A 19,925-nucleotide genomic window follows, 5' to 3' on the forward strand; every position below is an offset into this window, starting at 1 on the left:
TTAATTTTTTTATTTAACCTGGTAAAGTAACCCTTTTTAGCAGCTTACATCAATTGCGCAATAAAACAGCAATAGACATTAGCAAATATATAGTAATATGCCTATGGCGTAGACATAATTGTGATTTTCTCCGTCTGACCAACACAAAACATCATAAAACCAGCCTGATCTCACAAGGACACATAACTATTTGACATACTGTCTGAAATGTAGCTAACTCATCCAATTTAATTTGTACAAAAACATACAATTTAGCGACTAAATCAAAAAGGTTATGAATTGAAATGCTCATAACTGTATAGGTTAATTGATTGGGGATCTCATATATAATGCTTAAATAAAAAATAAAAACCTGCAGTCAGTAATTCGCAAAAGACTACACTAAATCAAGTACTGTACTTGACGTCATAATGGAAACAAGAGGGAACTCCCAGAGAACTGTGGGAAGTGACTGTGAGCAATGCCTTGGGCAAAGAGCCAGTAGTGTGAGGACGTGTGTGTGCGTGTGTGGGTGTGAGTCACTACAGCAGCTTTCTCTACAGGAGACTGGTTAAACAGATAACTCAACATAAGGCTCTGCACAGCGGCTGCTATGGTAACAAACACACAAACACACACATGCAGGAGAAGAGCTTCTCTCAAATGAGGATGAAGTGGTGTTTCTGAAGTGTTTCAATTGAGGGAAAAAGGAACCGTGTTAGTTTTGCTTTCGAGCAGAAATTGCACAAAACAGTAAAACACAAGGTGTTAAGCGTTTCACTTTCATAGTCATAGTGATGATGGTGGAGAATGAAGATCTCAGCATATTTTATGTTCATATTTCTGTAATACAGAAATACAGTATGTTTGACATTTGACATCCATATTTAGATATTATATTATGTGATCATTGAATATTAAGCAAATATAATCTTCTCTAGAATGGATGGCTATATATATTATAATATATTATATGATATTATATTATATTATATATTATATTATTTTATATGTTTTATATTATTTTATATTATATTATATTATATTATAATATATTATATTACTTATTATTCATTTAGGCTTAGTCCCTATTATAATCTGAGGCTGCCACAGCGGAATGAACCGCCAACTTATCCAGCATATGTTTTATGCACTGGATGCCCATTCAGCTGCAACCCATCTCTGGGAAACACACTAAAAAAAAAAGTCATACAAAAACAGTCATACACACTAATTCACACTCATACACTACAGACAATTTTAGCCTACCCGATTCAACATTATTACATTAAAGACAAACTTAGTGTAAATAATTAATAAATAAATAATAAAAAACAAATAAGGAAAAGTAGACTACCTCATCAAAAGACCACTTCAAAATTCTATTCTATTCTATTCTATTCTATTCTATTCTATTCTATTCTATTCTATTCTATTCTATTCTATTTAAAGTTATTTTAACATCATTATATTTAAATACAGACTTGCTGTAAATAATAAATAAACAATAAAACTGAAAGCAGACCACCTCAGCTCACCTAAGCAATAAAATGAAACAAGAAGTTTTTTCGCAAACACACCATGGGAAGCCCCTCGGACTCAAAGTGAAACTACAGGTCACAGAAATCTTAAGAAAACCAGCCTGACACAACACTGTAGGAGACCAGCTTTGACATCCCACACTATATAGAAAATCCATAATAAAAGCATAAAAGGAAACGTATATGGTAAAAGAATATTGTTTATCACTAATCACAGGCTTGCTTTTCACCAAAATACACTTGGCAAGGCACAAAAAGCCCAGCCTGTAAGAAAAATGCTTTAAACACTCCTAAAACTTAGCTGCAAACCACCTCTGATCCACTAAAGCCACAGGGTTTCCTGTGAAAAGACAAAGAGTGCTGAAAAATATCTGCGTAACAGCTTCCTAGACAGATGCATCCTTTACAAACAACACTTAAAACGCACACACGTCAAAAAACAATGCACAATTCCTCCTGTCATAATAATCAGGGAGGAGTTAAAAGACCTTCGAAGACAAGCCCTATTATGTGTTCTCCTTAACTTATGTACATTAACAAACAATGAGGATAAAAACTTCATATGTTAAAAATAGATGATTTTGCTTACATTTCATGCCGTAAATACACCTTTTATAGTCCTATTTTTACAAGATTGAAGTCTGAGATATCCCCATAGTGCCATAGCCCCAAGTGCTTGTAGTTTCAGCTCAAAATGCCTCACATATAATTTATTGGAACATTTTATTCATGCCTATTATTAAGCAGAAGCAAAAATGCTTTTGTGTCTCTTTAAATGTAAATAAGTTGCTACTCCCCACCCTCTTTCCAGAAGAAGGCAGTCTTTACAGATGCATCGGTCAGCTTGTGCTGTCTAGACAAAACTGTTTGGTTTTCTCATGTATATAGTTCGTTATTATCATGAAAGTTTATTATCTGCATTTAATAGCCTCATCGGTTTAAACTCCTGCTGTACTTTTAAAATTACTGTATTTAAAAATGTTTTGCTAATGTTTGCTAAAGTTTTAGTACATATTTATTTATTTATTACTGATTTTAATAGATGATCTGTTATTTTGGTATTCTTGAACTGTCATGATTTGAATTGTTTTATCACATTAGTAGTTTTTTAAAATACTTTTCAATACATGATTTCAATAATTTTTCATCCAGATTCAATAATTTTAGTAGCGAAATAGCTAATTATTTTTTTGTATACTTTTATATTTTTAAAAAGACAAATTTGAAATATTTTCTTGATAAGTGGCTGAGCTAAAACAAGTTTAAAATAACTGTTTTTATTCATTTAATTCATTTAACAGTTAAGCAGAGCTGGCGTCAAAACATAACTAAAAGGGGGTCACACAATCATCAACGCATCCAGTCAGAGAAACGAGTCTCTTTTAAAAAAAAATAAAACACCAATCGACTGTAGTATTTCATTTTTATTACATTAAAAATCATGGAACGTTTAATGCCTATTTGAATAATTCTGATATATTTTGAATGAATAACACAACAATCTTTTTGGGGGGCACAGCCCGTGACTGCATTTAAGTAAAAAAAATGCTTTTAGTTTAATGGAATTAGCTTCATTTCAACCCTGAAAACTGAACGTACAAAAATAAAAAATGTCAGAGCAATTGTAAGAACTCGACAGTTAGAAAGCAAACCGTCAGTTTTAATTACTTTAGCACACAGACCTACTAAAAAGTATTATTTTCTTGATTAGTGGCTAAAATAAATTAATCTTGCAGTTTTTTTATTTACCTAATTTCAGTCAACATTTGAATAACAAAAAATGGTTTTAGTTTAATGTTATATACTTTACTTAACTACATTATATTAACCCTGACAAATGCAAAAACACATCTGAGCAGCCTTGAAGTTGTAAAACTCTACAGTGAGAAAGTAAATGGATGAGGTCAGATGAAAAGAATTTAAGGCAGCTGTAATAAATCGATGTGTTCTCTGCTTTGTGTCCTCCTGTTGATCATTAATTAAGCTTGCTTCAAAAGGCTTTCCATTCATTCAATTTTTCAAAATGTGTCATAACATTGCTTAAATACCTCAGTGCACGTTTGCTTTTATTGTTTTGGCTGGGTATGACACATAGCTGTGAAAAATACTCTCCCGTATCAATATGAATACATGCAGATCACCGTTTAAGCCACTATAAAACTACGACCGAATTCCTTTGCTGTTTAATTGCAAAGGGCAAAACAATGGTTTTTTTGTGCTGTGAGAGTTACGGATTATGGATGCGTATCTTAAATTCTCGCGAGATTGACACTCCTGTTGGAGTTATTAATCTAGAGAGAGATGAGATACGTCAAGTAAAGCTGCAGTCTGTGTATTTTGGCATTGCTCAGTAGGTTTTCCAGCACATTCGGTTACAGCGCATTAAACCTCAGCACAGAGTGATGGCCAGATTCACTGCTGCCCACATCGACAGTGGAAAAACTGCATGCAGACAAAGTTGAAAAGGTGATTTCTCTTTAATCTGCCTTCTTCTGGAAGTTTCCAGACTCTTATTTTTTTACCTATGACAGACTCTTAACAGGCATAATGTGTTTTAAATTTGAGAGCAACCAAAAAATAACTGCAGTCTGGGAGAAAGTTTGAACTGAAGTTTGGGCTCAGTACAATTGTTTTAAATCATTACTTCGACAACAAGGATGCAATAAAATGGCTAAAAAACCCTGTATTAAAGGAACAGTCCACTTTTTTTGGAAACAAGCTCCCCCATTTTTACACCATTAAGCCAATCTCTGGGTCTGGTTGAAACACATTTAGCTTAGCATAGCATAAAACATTGAATCAGATTAGAAAGTTTAAAAAGCTCTAAAAGTTTGGATAATTTTCCTATTTAAAGCTTAATTCTTCTCACAATAACATTATGCAGCAATTAAAAAAATCCCCAGCAAGGCAACTAACAGCAATGCTTAAAATCATTGCTCCTGCTGCAGCCATGGTACAGCACCAACGTTCTATGTTTATTTTGCTGGACTGAATGTATAGCTCATAGCCATATCGGGCTAGAATTAAGCATCATTTCATTTTATTTTGGTTGTAGTACACAATGTAACTAAAGAGATGTCAAGCTTTAAATAAGAAAATGAACATACAGTAACTCCTTTTTTAGCGAGACGCTAACAGTCTGATCCAATGATCTTTGCTAAGCTAAGATAAATGGATTGAAAAATGATCAAATTCAACAGTTTAACTCTTGGGGACTTCCAAAAGGAGTGTTCCTTTACATCCAGAAGCTAATGTGAATATTTATTAAGCTTTCTCTTGTCACGTGAGCATTAACTTCCCCCTAAAACACTGAATGGAATCCAAACTGAGCTGTAATCATTAACCTTTTCTGTATTGTTTACATACTGTTAAACATTTTTAACTGTGATAAAGCGCGTTATCAGTACTTTGCTGGGTTGGATGCTGTTAAAAATAACAGCTTTTTGCTTGTATTTTGCTTGTGCCAAGGTTTTTGTGAAATCTCCTCCAGCATTTCAGAATGAGATTAGCAGAGCTGAGGAAGGAATTCTACAATATTAAGCCTCGGAAAAAAGATTGATCCGGCTCTAAACTGCTGTGTGCAGTTGCTCCCAGGCTCCAGAATAGCACAGCTGTTGGTATTAGATATTTCATGCATGAAATGGTGCTATTCAGAAAACATTTTTTAAAGCAACATAAAAATGTGTTTGTTTACATTCTAAAGGTCATGATTCACACTCATTAAGTAATTACTTTACATTCTTCTATTTTTGTTTACATTCTAAAAAAACAATAAATGAAGGTATATTTTCGGTCAAAATCAATTTGTAGGGTCATAAGCTGCCACCTTTTATTTTATATTGTTTATAAAAAGGGACTGGATGTGGGAAAAAGGTAAAATTAATGGTTCTTCTGTGTCTCATAATCAAAAGTCATTGATGTTATATAGTTTTAGATGCAGGGCACAGAGATTTATTTGATGTGGAAAACCTTTGTAAAACTTGTAAAAATAATTGCAAAACTTTTTTTTATCAGCTGCATAACTTGTTTGGCAAATGTTGAATAAATATATGAAATGTATGATAAATATATGATAGTATTTTAGTGCTATTATACAATAAGACTAAATACAATTTACCTTTGTGAATGAAAATATTTTTAGAACTTAATTACACTATTGTTTTTATATTAAATGTGCATGCTTCAAAGTAATTTACTCTAAAATGTCCATGAAAGTCAATAAAAATAATAATTAATAAAAGAAAATAAACCAAAACCTTATTCTAACCCCAACCCTAAAACTAATTTGAGGAGAAATCTGGAAGCCCTACCCCCATTCACTTTCATTGTAACATACGTTACATTTTATATTTAATCATTCAGGAGATGCTTTAGTCAAAAGCCACTTAGAAATGAGGAGGAATTCAGCCTTCAGCGATTCAACAAGAAGAGGCAATACACCCAAGAAGTGCTAATTATAAAAAGGAAATATTATACGTAAAAGAACAGACAGAATAATTCTCAAAATGTCACTTCAAATTATGATAAAATTAAAGTTGTGTTTGAAACACCAAGAGGCCAAATAAATGATGACAGAATTTTCATGTTGGGTAAAATCATTTCATCAAAAAAAGTAAATTTTTACAATAACCTGTGATGTTCCCTGTTGACGTAGCCCATATTCAACATTTGTGTATTACTCAATATACAATTCTTTAATTACATCAATGCTTACCAACTCTTGCCTTTTGACTCGGCCACTTTCCCTTTCTCTGCCTCTCACATCCATGTTTTCTTTTCATCGCCATCCCACTATTCCTCCCTCTTATCCCTCTCTTTCCATTCAAGAGATCTTTCACGACAAGAGCGCCTCTGTATGTGTCAATGTAACCCCTGTCTGTTCTTCTCATTATACGAAGCTCAGCTCCACTGGCCCCATTATGACGTTCCGAGTCCCATCTCTCAAACAAAGGGCTTTTTAAAGAGAATGCAAAATTTGTACACGCTTTTAACAAACACAGGAGAACAAAGACAAAATGTACTGAAGCGATAACCCAGTGACAAAAGTGCCAGTCAATTCTTTGTTCATTGTTCGCTACAGAATCAAAGTGCACCTTGATATAACTGTTTATGGGACCATTTTTTGTTCTTTTTAAAATGAACAAAAGTAAAATAATTAATACAACAATCACTCTAAACAATGTGTTGGGTTATCATAACCAAATGTGTGGGTCAAATATGGACAAACCTAGCTGTTGGATTAAAAAGTGAAGTTTAAATTGAATTAATAAAATAATTATAATAAAATAAGCCAACATTAGGTTTGGCAACATTTGACCCAGCATTGGGCTACAACAACCAAATTATTAACACCTCAGCAATAAAATCAAGCTTTAATCACCACAATAACCAATTTTAGGACTGGGTTAAAAAAAATTATTTTTCAAAATCAATTTAACAAATAATTATGATTTGAGCTGTACATCAGAGAACGTGAACGTGATTTTCTGTACTACACTTTCATTTTCTGCAAGTTCACTAAAACTTGCAAATGTACAACTGATTTAACAAAACAAACAAACCAAACTAAAAAAATCAGAACTGTCGGCACCAATTGTGTAGTGGTAAGTGCATTGCTTTATGGCACTCCGGTGCTCACGGCAATCTGAGTTTAATTCCCGCCTTGAGATCCTTTGCCAATCCTTCCCTTCTCTCCTCATTCTTTCCTGTATATACTCTCCTAGTGTCCTATCAATTACAGGTGATAAAATTGAAACAAATGATCATGTCTGAAAGTAGATAACTGATGCCAGTGGCAACATTAAAGTGTGACATGTGTAAGAATTTCATTTGCAACACCATCACTACACAAGACATGAAGGGGTGCTGCTATTAATTTTTTCATACAGTTTTTTGGTAAATAATTGTAGTCTTGTTTGAGCAAAAGGTCCCAAAATTTTGACTGTTGTGTAGGCATGAGACGATAACCATTTTCAAGGTAAACACGGTTTGGAAAAGTCAAGGTTTTAAATCCGCCAACATTTTCTGCTAAACCGTTCCTATATGTTTTTTTTATGTATGACAACAGTATCTCCAGCAGAAAATATATCCAAAGATGCCGTTTCAAATTGTGAAGAAGTCTGTGTTTTTGAATTAATGGAAAGAGCAGAAGTCAATAATTCATAATTCATTTGAATTATTTAGCTGACATGTTTACTGTCCCAAAATGTTTTGAATGGTACTTCTCAAAATAAAATAGGCTACATTGTGTACAAAAGGGAAAAAAGCTTTATTTTTTTACCCAGACTTTTAAAAAGAACATGTTTTTATAGCAGTAATCACAATACAGTGAAAACTTTATATTTTTATCCAAGGTTATCATACTGTCAGAATCTTATATTGGCCCATGCCTACTTGAGAGTATGTGCAACACAATCTCATGGCATATTGTATATTTTGATTTAATGGCTAGTTTGTATGTTATGCTAATCAATATGTTTTGCTATTCGTATAATTTGTTATGTTATTTGTATATTTGCTGTTCGTATGATATGTATATGAATTTGCTCATCCCCCAATGATGTTTGGGGTTAGGGATGGGGTTGGGGGCACACCCCCTTAAAAAATGGTATTTTTCATACAAATGTAATCATTTGTATGATTTCATTTCTACAAAATGCACTAATAATATTGTACAAATTCATATTCATTTATATGGTCTCATTTGTACATTTAAGCCTGATGTGTTATGATGTAAAATAAAATTTGGGGGCACAGCTCTTTTTAAAAATTGTACTTTTCTGCCAAAATATAAAATAGTAATGTTTCCTCGTGAGATCAGGCTGTACTATAAAATATGTCACGACAAAATATTTGGTTTTATGTTACTTTAGCTTATTTTAGCAAGTTAATTAGGTTTCAAGATTATTTTTAAACTTATACAAATTATAACTTGATGTATTTATTCATTTTAATGCATGTAAGTTGAAATTACGTATAAAGTTAACTTGAACATAAAGGTAGCAACACATTTTTACAGTGCGGCATGTCTGACAATTTCTCAGATATAACACGTCATTAATGTGCTCTTATACAAACTCTCACACTGGATCCTTTATGGCAGTTGTTGTTACGTTAAGAGATTAGCTGATCTATGCACTGAGCTCATAATGATCTATTATACAAGGGTACTTTTACATCTGGCTGATTTGGTTTAGCTCTTCAGGGCTGATGCAACCAACTCTGAGCTCCTGCCAAGCCATCTGCAGACTTGAAGCACTTTGAAAGCAGAGATAAGTGCCTGCAGTGCCCTTTTTTTTACAAGCTATGCCATAAAAGAAAGAGGATGAGAACTACAGAGATAAGAGAACGAGATTTATAGCACTATTACTTCATCCATCGCTCATGGTTATACCAAAGCCAACTTTTTTGAAGCCTTTCAGTCAACTGCGTTCACATCATAATGGATGAATAATAAATTATGATTATATATAATGAAGAAAAGCAAACAGCACCCAAAAGGGAGAAGGGCTTCAGTGCTGTGCTGGAATGCAGTGAGAGATTTAACCATCACTAATGGTGTAACGAGAGCAGATTAGATTTAGCCCAGTGAAGGTTAGCAGCTGGTGACACACTGGAACCTTCTTTTTTACAGTGTGATTGGAGTAAAGCTGCAGCGTCGTAAACAAGTTTTGGTGTGAATGGGGTTTAGGTCACAACAATGTGCTTTTTTTGCACTGAAACACAAGATAAAAGAGGACATGTTGTTCACAAACCATAGATAGATGCTTCAGGTTTAAGAATAACAACTGTAAAATGCGTGGCTGCCATGGTGATAAAATAATTTACTCGCCTCAGAAAAACATCATGCTCTGCAGGGTTCGAGAAGCCACGAATAGGAAATTGATAATGAAAGTCTTTCATCAGATCTGACAAGAAAACGTGTTGTCATGTATTATATAAGCAGCTCTCAGATGCGACCATTCATTTCCAGCTGACACATCAGCACCATTGTAAGTAATCTCATCATAAACGGCCCTCTGGAAATAACACACTTCAATAACATCTAATGGCATTTAAACAGAGGGTCAGTAAAAATCCTTAGATAATGAATGCCATAATGCAGCATTTCTTCCCATGTCTTTGGCTAAATCATACTGAGAGGAGATTGTGTTTTAATACCTGAAGGGGATGAGATTCTCATTTGACTTTTATTTTCTCATGGCTTTTTGGGGGGAGAATTTAGAGAGAGGAACATTGTTTCCAGTAATAGAGAAACAGGGAGTCTCATTATTTATCCCCAAGATTATGGAGACTAGTTTTGGTTTTCTTCACGTTGGTTATCGAAAACTAGATATGCGTGTAAATGCATTTAAGCAGACTTTTTATAGTAGCCTAGATGATTCAATAGGAGATTATGTACCATCTTTAAAGATGACATAAATCTTATACATGACAAAGAACACATAAAGACATTACTACTCTGTAGTAGAAGTATATGTGGTAGAATCTGAATTTGTTCAGTCTCCAATATTTCCATAAAAATCACAAAGAACTTGAAAACAACTTAGAAGAGCATCTAAACAGACTACAAAAACTTTTTTTTTTTTTGCTGATAAATGTCTATAAAACTAAAAAAGAAGTACAATTCCAACACAAACTTTCACAACAAACTAATTAATAATACAAAAACTTGATTTCTGTTACTTTTTTTCCCCTATACATTTATAACATTGTAGAAGTTCTCTCTCTGTACTTCAGATTGAAAACATACAATAACTAAAATGAGTTAATATCTGATGTCATACCTCCAACATAGGTAGATCTGGGTCCAAATGCGTAAAACTATTTAAGACCACCGGACATCCATCTCCGGCCGCGATCTCCAGCTTCACCCCATCCCATATGTTTTTAATTCTCCATGTACTGGACTCAAACAGCTCATCCAGGGACGTGGGTTTAACACCCAGGGCGTCCGACTGTATCCCCATAATATAGACCATTACTAAAAGACTGTCACCTCTGTTTACTATCTATTATTTTATCTCCATGTTCTGTCATCTAGACTTCTGCTGTAGCAACGAGCGTTTGACTGCATCAGTGCGGGTGAAGGGAATACCCTGATCCGCTAAGCCCCGCCCACAACAAAGCGCGCACGTGGCTCCGCCCCTTGAATGACTAACAGTGTTGTCATTTTCCGGGAAACTCTGTTGTGAGCTGCTAAAAATATCACTTTTAATCGCTTGATTATAGCTTCGTAGGCTATTAATAAGCAACTGCAATTGAACTAATTACGTGGCGTTAATTAAACTATTGCATGATTCATTATCTAACTTTGGTTAAATGCTAAATGCTGTTGCGTAGGGCTGTAAACAGGGATCTGCTGAGATATTTGAATAAACAACAACATAACTACAGTGAGCACAATTATGACTAATACTAAATAATGATAGTTTAAAAACATTTTTTGCCAGTGTGAAACAGGCTAACACTGAAAAGAACATCTGAACAAATATAACATCTGAAATAGCTAATTGAATGCAGTATGCCATCAGTTATTAATTTCTTAATATGACAACATTTATACTCTTTTATTTAGAGGACAATTCACCAGTAGTTTACAGAATAAAAATTACATTGTACTCAAACATAGAAATTAAACTATAAATTGTATCGTAATCTCATTTTTCCAATAGCTGTATGGATATTAAACAATATTGTTTTCACATGTGTTGTATATCTAATAATCAGATGTGACCAAAAAAATGATATATTTTCTAAAATTACATGTAATGCTTAACCGTATACAAACAAAAATATCCTTAATATTCAGATTAGAATTAAGTAGATTCTTTTGCTCATTTTAATTGTTGAAAAATGTTTGATTTGCATCAATTTAAAATGTACAAAAGTTTACAATTTAATGTCTCAAATAACTTAAACACTGCAAATACTGTCAAAATGTACACAAAATGTATCATTCATGCAACAAAACACATACAGTACTTATTTTGACATGCACTTACTAAAATACACAAAATGAAATAATTCTAATTTGTTAAATATTAAAATACATAAGAAATCCTTCTAATTTTGTACATTTTAATTATTAAAACTGACAAAGCCTTAAAGCACAGTCCTAGAGTATAACAATTAAACATACGTAAAATAAGAGTCGTTTAATAAGCGAATTGATTCTTGCTCTAAAAATGCCTGACAAGATGGTTGTATAATTCTTATTTAGTCTTTGGGTCTAATGTATTTTCAGTCCCTTTTCTGATCCATCCTTTTTTGGGACAGCTACACTGGACAGAATAACCCAAATTGTAGGTTTTTCATTTTTTAACCACAAAATATTTGTTGAGCTACAGTCCTAGTTACCACAAAAACACAACACTGTAGGATCCTACCGACAACACGAGCCTGACTGTAATGCACGCTAACAGCGTACTCTGTCGGACAATACTGGTAATTACTCATCGTTTCATGTTTGCAACATTGACGCAAAGCTCCGAGGAAAACTCCCAAACCCTCCAGAGGAGCAGTGTTTGGCCAGAAAGAGCAGCAGCTGTGTGGTACACCTGCTTTGGATGATGGTGTTTTCCCGAGCAAAATATTCCCCGAGGTAACCATTATATCAATAAATCTGAAAGGATGTTCAAGAGAGGAAAAACAGTGTCTGGGCTAGAACTTGAGATCCATTAATAATATTTATTTTATAAATTTTCTATCATTTGATAAATTGATATACATTAACATGAAAACAACTATTCACAGAGATTAATCCTCTATAAAAAGGATGTTATGTAATATTCTCCATGGACTTAAAAATATAATATATAACATATAATATACTTATTATATATAAAACAAATTTTGTTAAAAAAATATTAAAACATAATTATATATATTAATTATATAACACTTAAAACATAATTATATATATATATATATATATATATATATATATATATATATATATATATATATATATATATATATATATATATATATATATATATATATAATTATGTTTTAAGTAATTTATAAGTCTATTTCATTTGTACAGGTTTAATAGGGCATGATTATAATTGTACCAAAAGTGGTTTAAAAGTTTTTTTTAAATTTTTTTTATTTAAATACTGCAATAGTACATTAAAAGCACATTTTAGTTCAGCTTCATGGTGTGTCAAAATAGCACAGTTAAGTCCACTTAGTTAATCTTAATTTTAGTTTTAGTACTATTAAAGATGAACTTTTGGTACATTAAGCAAAACCTTAGTCGGCCAAAATAGAGCACTTTAAGTGCATTATGGAAGTGCACTAATTGTACACTGTAAAAAAACAAAAAAACTAAATAATGGCCGTTAAATTAAAGAAATTTACTGTAACCACAAATTTCAGAAATGCTATTACAATCAGAAATGTAAATTTAAGGACATTTCTTTGATTTAACGGCCGTTATTTTACAGCTTATTTCCAGCAGCTGGAAAAAAACAAAATTAAGTTGTTGTTTTTTTTAAAAGTGTTTTTAAATAAAATTTATAAAATAAAACTTTTTTTCACCTGCGCTGGAACACAGGGTAATCGTCTTACAGAGTACAGACAATATAATAAAATAAAAAATACACCTTAAAGCAGGAGACTGCAGGCAAATGAGATAAAAAAAATACTAAATTATTACCTTACTTTGCTAGTTGCTTTGATTACACAATGAATTGTTAAAGAAATCTACCTTTTTAGTCTGAATGTGTAAATATGCAAATGAGAAATTATTTAATTAACTTTGTGCTATTTTGTACACATCTATCACAAAAATTGGATTGAATGAACATTTGATGAAGTGAGGTAAATTTTTCTTGACATTTTAAACTCAGTGAAATGAAAAGTAATATAGATATTAATGAAAAGGAGTATAGATATTAATAAACAATTTGTTGTATGTGAGTGTGAAGTGGAAACATTTGCCTCAGTGCAGAAGAAAAAAAAAACATTTTGAGAAAATGACTTCAAAAAACATGCATTGTATTTGTAATTTGCATACACAAATGTACGGACTGAAAAAATAAACATTTTTTAATGTGTATTTAGTATGTTTTATGTACATTAGTCTTAAACAAATAGCCCCCCAAAATCTCAAAACTGAAAAGTGTATGTGTATAAATGTTTTTTTAATGTGTTTTTGCCTGCAGTTTACTGAAACAAAGTAAACAAGATAGCAAACTCAATGTCCAAATCTACAAAGTCCAACCGCCTGGATACTTTCTAATTGTAAAAATTATATACAAGCAATCTCAAGTATGCCACAATTACATTAAAATTTTTTGAAAATTGACAGGTTTTTGCAGTATTTTTCCCCCTTGGCCACTTCTGCTATTAAATTTGCAGCCATAATTCAAGGCAGCACAAGGACTTGAATAACCATGGGCACTGATTGAATTGAAACATTTGTTTGTTCTGTTCGGCTGCCATGCAGAGCAATCACACAGAGCTATTATGCTGTAAGTTGTATATGCATCAGAATCCCAGGCTTTGAAACACAATATAAATAACATAAAATACTCACAAACCTCTTTATTTTTGTATTAAATACATTTATGTGCACTGAAATGATCAATCCAAACCGTGAGAAGTAAAAGGTCAATAATTACATTCCTAAACAAGGATTAAAATAGTAATCAATTTAATAATAGAATACATCTCACAGCCGTACAGCTAAAGAAATATTAAATTAAATTATTCTGGTCTTTCTTTTAATTGTAGAAAACACAATGGAACATTTCATCAATATTTCTGGCACTTTTCATTTTGGACCAAAATACACATTATTTACAAAATCTTTTTAAGTTACAATTTTGTTTCTCTGTGGATTTGTATTTATTATTAGTTGGAGTTGAGAGTGCGTTTATTCTCATCATAAACATCTGTAGTTGATTTGAGTTTATCTGGCAAAGAAATGCATTTTGTTGTTATAGTCATCTTCCCAGGTATCTTCAAAATGTGTGTGTCAAATATCTGCACTACTACTTGAGAAGTGAAGTTTCATAAACTAATGTCAAGAGGAGCACGTGATATGATTGAGCACTGCTGGCCACTCATCCATAATCTGTAATAATCCAATCCGAGTGATCCTAGCTTACTATAAATGGATCACTTTCTCCTTATTGCCCTATCTTCGTTTTGGAAGAATCCCCTCTTCAACCCCATCTCCTCCTTTTCCTCCCTTTTCTAAAGGGGGAACTATCGAGACCTACCTAATCTCAAATCCCGTGATATGCATATTGACCGGGCAGGAGCCCTTGGCTCAAATATCTCCGAGCTCCGGGTTCTCTCCCGGAACAGCATGCCAAAACCATCCATCGGACAATTCGTCTTTGGCTAACAGCCATCATTTAAGCTGAATGGAGTGAGGACCTAGTTAAAAATGCTTGACTATGCAGTTCTCATTTCATGTCAGGTAAGTTCACGATATGCTGATTCATACACGTTACTCGTTTTTGATTGCAGCAATGATTTCAGCTAAAACTGTTAAATATGGTCATTTAAACTGCAGACACTGAATGCTTAGAATGAAATGTGGTGCAGTTTGCTGTCAGAATGCAGTTGTTTTGCTTGTAGATGATTATCCAGGCCTTGTTCAGTTCCGTCTTCCTTCCTTTTCTTTGGCCCGGCAGAACCTCGGTTTTTAGCACTACATTTTGAATCTGGTAATCATGGAACAATATTTCATGCACATGACCACACAAATCAAAATTGTTGGCATCCAAAAACTTGAAGGCCTTTAACTTCTCTCGTGTAAAATCACTTTGAGTTTTAATGAGAAAGCATCAGGCCGGAAGCTTGGCCATTTAGTCTAATCCAATATCCATTGGGAGGGCGCTATCGCAAATGGACCTGTCAGATAAACGTCGCTGACTTTAACATTAATTTTGCCAAATAACTGTACTTATCACTGGGTGACAAGTTGTTATAATACACTGAAAGCATTATGTAAATAATATATATAATATGTAATTAATGTAACTTACCTCTAATACAACAACAAACTCTGTACCGCATCGGATGTAATTTCCTCGCTGTAAATGCTAGCGCTCCCGTTTTTTTTCTGCAACCTTGTTGCGCGCTCATCCTGAATGTTTACAAACTAGTAATTTGTCTATAGGTACTGAATTATGTGGGTGCGTAAATAAAATGTTTGATCAGTGCTTTAATCTAACAGGCTCATGTTTGCATGCTGTATTGAGTACAAAGTTTACTTGCGAGACACACATAGATTGTGTATCATCTGTCTATAGCAAAGCTACACACACACTGATCGATATACTGAAAATGTACCCATGGTTTATCAACTTTGGATGATCAGATTAAAAACAAGAGAAGCAAAATCAGGTTAAGGGGTTAGAAAGAAATTTTTCCTACTAGGTGCTCACACCATTTTATGCTCAGTGTGATAAACTGCAGACTCCCAAGATCACGTGTAGCATTAATCATGTTAATAACACCATTTTGAGTGCTTCAGTAAATTGTTTGCATTAAATGGTATTTTTATAATTGATTTGGAATTAATCAAATGAAAACATACTGTTGTTGGTAATTGTGGACCCTTTTTACAAGATGGTTATGGCGCGTCATCAGCATCTAAAATTCTTGAAAGTTTAATGTGTAGATTTTTTTTTAAGTATAAAGCTATACTTTATATTATATCATGTTTGCACTGAATTACAAAAAAAAAAAAAAAATTCTAATGCAGCGTCTATGGACGAGAGGGTATGTTGCTCTCACACTATTTTTTCCTTTCTCTAGAAGGCTTGAAAACACAATTGAGGAGTTATTTTTTTATTATTTGAGCAAATAGGAATGCAAAAAATGTATTTGTTGTACTCTCCCATTCACTCCTCTTCAAGTTTACCCACGACTTCCGCATGGGAGAAACCTGGAAATGTGAAAAGGGTCCATTGCGTTTTATTTGATTTTGAGGCCTAAATGTCCCTGTGGTATTTTTCTTTCAAAACTAATGACCCCTGACACCAAAAGTTTGCTGTAACTTGTATACTTAGGCTAAGGCTATCTCTGCTACAGCATGAACTCAATTGCACAACCACTGTTTGTGCTGCTCTCTGCTGAGATTGATAGATAACAGCTTGTTGCTCTTGTTTAGCACCAGCATGGTTTATAATTCTTTCAAGAAGCTTCATTTATATTTTTCACAGACAAAAAACAGGTGGTTATAGGACCATTATCCATTATCTGGAACCAATTCCGAGTGGACATTGCAACATGGCTAAAGGTGTTTAAAACTGTCCTTCCTATAAGCAGGAATCAAGGCCATCAGAGTTCTCACATAAATGTTAGCAAACAACACCCTGAACCCACTCTGAAGCCTGTGTCAACCTGAGAAATGTACTTTGAGCTACATTTCAAACGGGGACAAATGTAATGCGTCTGTAAACAAAGCTATCTTTTTTTTGTCCTCCTTTGCTTACTCAAAATTTTCAGCGGATTCACAACAACCCAGTGTTAACGAGAATGGAATCAATGATGTTTGATTGATTTGTGGTGCTTACACAATATATTTTCTACATTATATGGGTAGTTGACAAAGTTTTTTTGTAAAACACTATTTTTTTTAATTAAATTGCTATCATTAACGTAGTCTGATGTTTGAGAATGTACTAACTTTATCAATTTTTTTTACTTTTTTAAATTCACTTTTTAGTGAACTGTAGTGTAAATAAGTCCCATGGCATGATATAAAAATAAGAACTCTCAATAATATACAAATGGTGTGAGAGTGATTGTTCTTCATTGTTGGACACTTATCTAGATATAGTGCTATAATATTTTCTCTGAAATCATGAATAATATTTTTCTCTACGTCCTTTCAGATTTGTAGGACATTTTCCAATAATAGGGTTGCAAAAGGAAAGGACAACAAATCTTAACAATTTTGTAATGATTACAAAAAAGTTCAATATGTAAAGCAAAAATTCAGGTGCATGTCATGGGCTTCAGTCACACGATCTTGATTGGTGTCCTTCAACTAAATTAAGTATTTTTGTGGAATTGTCCAGTTTATAATGAGCATATGAAGGCACAGCAAATGATATAGTTTTCAGTGACAAATGTATAAAGTTCCTGTGTTTTTAGAAATATATGGATGAATAAAATGATTGCCATTTACTTAAATAGCCAATTGTAAAAATAGACCCGAGGTATTTATCAATGATTTTTACGACTTGTTTTTAATTAAAAAGAGCTGTCATTTTTTCAACAAGACAGTCATCCAGCAGGACAATTGCAAAATGTAACAACACAGCATTTTTATAACAAGATGTCTATGCAAGTCAAACTATTGTCTATCATAACTGCATTTCAAATGATGACAATATCAATTATTTTCATTTTTGTCATATGTGACAGAAAATGCAACGTCACGTAAACAGTCTCTATCTGTAAATTCAGAGAACTTCGAGATTCGTTGGAATGGATTTCACTTTTGATTTCTACATGTTTTCTTTCTCTTTCTTTCTTTCTTTCTTTCTTTCTTTCTTTCTTTCTTTCTTTCTTTCTTTTGTTTACTATGTCAAAAACAGAATGACCCAGATGTGGATAAGGAACACAGGCTGTGGAAAGCACCTGAGAGATACAATCATACAGCTAAAAGAGATTTAAAAGGAGCAGGAAACTACTTGTCAAACATTGCTATCAATTTGTTCACACACACACACAAACAATACCACCTTCAGGATATTTCTGTACGAGAAATGTCAACTCTATGCATGATTCCAACTTATTTCTTTAGTAACAGCCCACTATCATTGACTAAAATCTCATTTCATGTTTCAGGAACTACTTATAAGTATTCATCAAATATGTTACTAATCTGCCTACTCCACAAATAAGACAACATAAAATATAAAACATATTCATAAAATACATTAATCTGAATCTGGTTATAGCTAGCTATATCTCCTGAGACACACTGGCTGTTAACAGAAGAGGTTCTTACCTGTTTCCGTTCCTCTAAATCTCCCAACTCACAGTACAGATCTCCATTCACGTACATACAACCCAAGCCACACCAGCGTATCAGTTGAATGAGTTGATCAATCCTGTCTTTCCAACACATCACCTTCCTAATTGAGTTCTTGTAGCATGAACTGCACAATATCCTCAATCTCGTGACAGTTATGTAAAATTCTCCTTCGCCATCCGCTGACCCCAAAAACACTGGCCCTGTCTGACACGTGTAGACTCAAACAGCTGTATCAATACGCAGGGAACATGGTAACACAACTCTAACTCTGACCGAAGACCACAACGCTTGCTGTAATAAGCTCATCTATTGACAACCTCAGCCTTGCTACAGAATCATTATTAATGACTGATGCACTTTGCTGTGCTGGGAATTCAGAAGAATTCCCACAGAAAACGAAATAGCAAGTGAGGCAATCAAGCTGAAGTAAAACCTGTGTGACAAGTTTCTTTGCCAAGGAATCGAACCTTGTTGTGTTTGGGCAAATGTTCACAGGATGTCATTGTAGATTTGAGAACATTTTACACAATACTTTATTACATTTCCCAGCATGCGATGTTCATTTATAAAATCTAAACTTCTATTTAAGAGTTTTACTTTCGTTGTGGGGCAGATTTTGTAACTAAATCTAGACAAAACTGTCTACAGTTAACTACAGTAGTGGACAGAAACCATATTCACTCTGGCACTGAACTTTATTTTTGTTTCAGGAGTTCACACTTACAGATGTTTGAGCTTGGAAAAGATACCCCAACTTGTATTATTCCCCTTGTCAGGAAAGGGAGAGACGTTGGGGTTTGAGTGAAGTGTCAAGCCCAGCCCCAGAACGCGCCCTCCAGGTAGATAGATTTAAGAGGTGAGATGTCGGGATGGTGGAGGGATGCTAAAGTCGTGAGATAATGCAGGTAGGTCAAGTTTGGCATTTATGTAGGGTTTGGTCTAATGCTGATTGGATAATGGAATGATTGTTAATGATGCGTTAGAATTGTTATAAAATCTTCACATGCTCTTCTTAAAATTTGTTTATAAAACATCACTAAGTGTCTGTATTTTATTCTTTTATATTCTTCCACTACATTTTATAAAAAGGTTGTTCTTTGTTGAAAACATTTTTGTCTGCTATAAAACATGATGGCAGAAGTTTGTAACCAATTTGTAATTTGTACACAATTATTTTCAATTAAACATGTTTGAGTCCATTTATTCATTCATTCATTTTCCTTTTATTTAGTCTCTATAGGTCGTCAAAGCGGTATTAACACACTTATTCACACTCATAGTGTAGTTTAATTTAGGCCAATTTAGTTTAATGTAATTCACCTATAGCACATGTCTTTGGACTGTAGGGGAAACCAGAGCACCCAAAGGAAACCCCCGCAGCATGGGGAGAA

General features: G+C 33.5%; 1 protein-coding gene across 4 annotated transcripts in view; it reads right to left on the reverse strand.

The window, feature by feature from the left end:
* Nucleotides 1–19,925, reverse strand: part of ralgds (ral guanine nucleotide dissociation stimulator) — a 51,939-nt gene that overhangs the window by 22,563 nt on the left and 9,451 nt on the right. The window contains exon 1 of one of the 4 annotated variants that reach the window (XM_009304058.4): nucleotides 18,508–18,740. The exons of 1 other annotated variant lie outside the window; for it this stretch is intronic. In XM_009304058.4, the coding sequence (XP_009302333.1) occupies nucleotides 18,508–18,627 (120 nt within the window). In that variant the 5' untranslated portion in view covers nucleotides 18,628–18,740. Of the gene's footprint in view, nucleotides 1–10,306; nucleotides 10,595–18,507; nucleotides 18,741–19,925 lie in introns of those variants that run through there. 2 more of the 4 variants (XM_005167182.5, NM_001123317.1) reach the window with 2 other exon arrangements.

Source organism: Danio rerio, chromosome 8, assembly GCF_049306965.1.
Source record: "Danio rerio strain Tuebingen ecotype United States chromosome 8, GRCz12tu, whole genome shotgun sequence".
Lineage (NCBI taxonomy): Eukaryota > Metazoa > Chordata > Actinopteri > Cypriniformes > Danionidae > Danio > Danio rerio.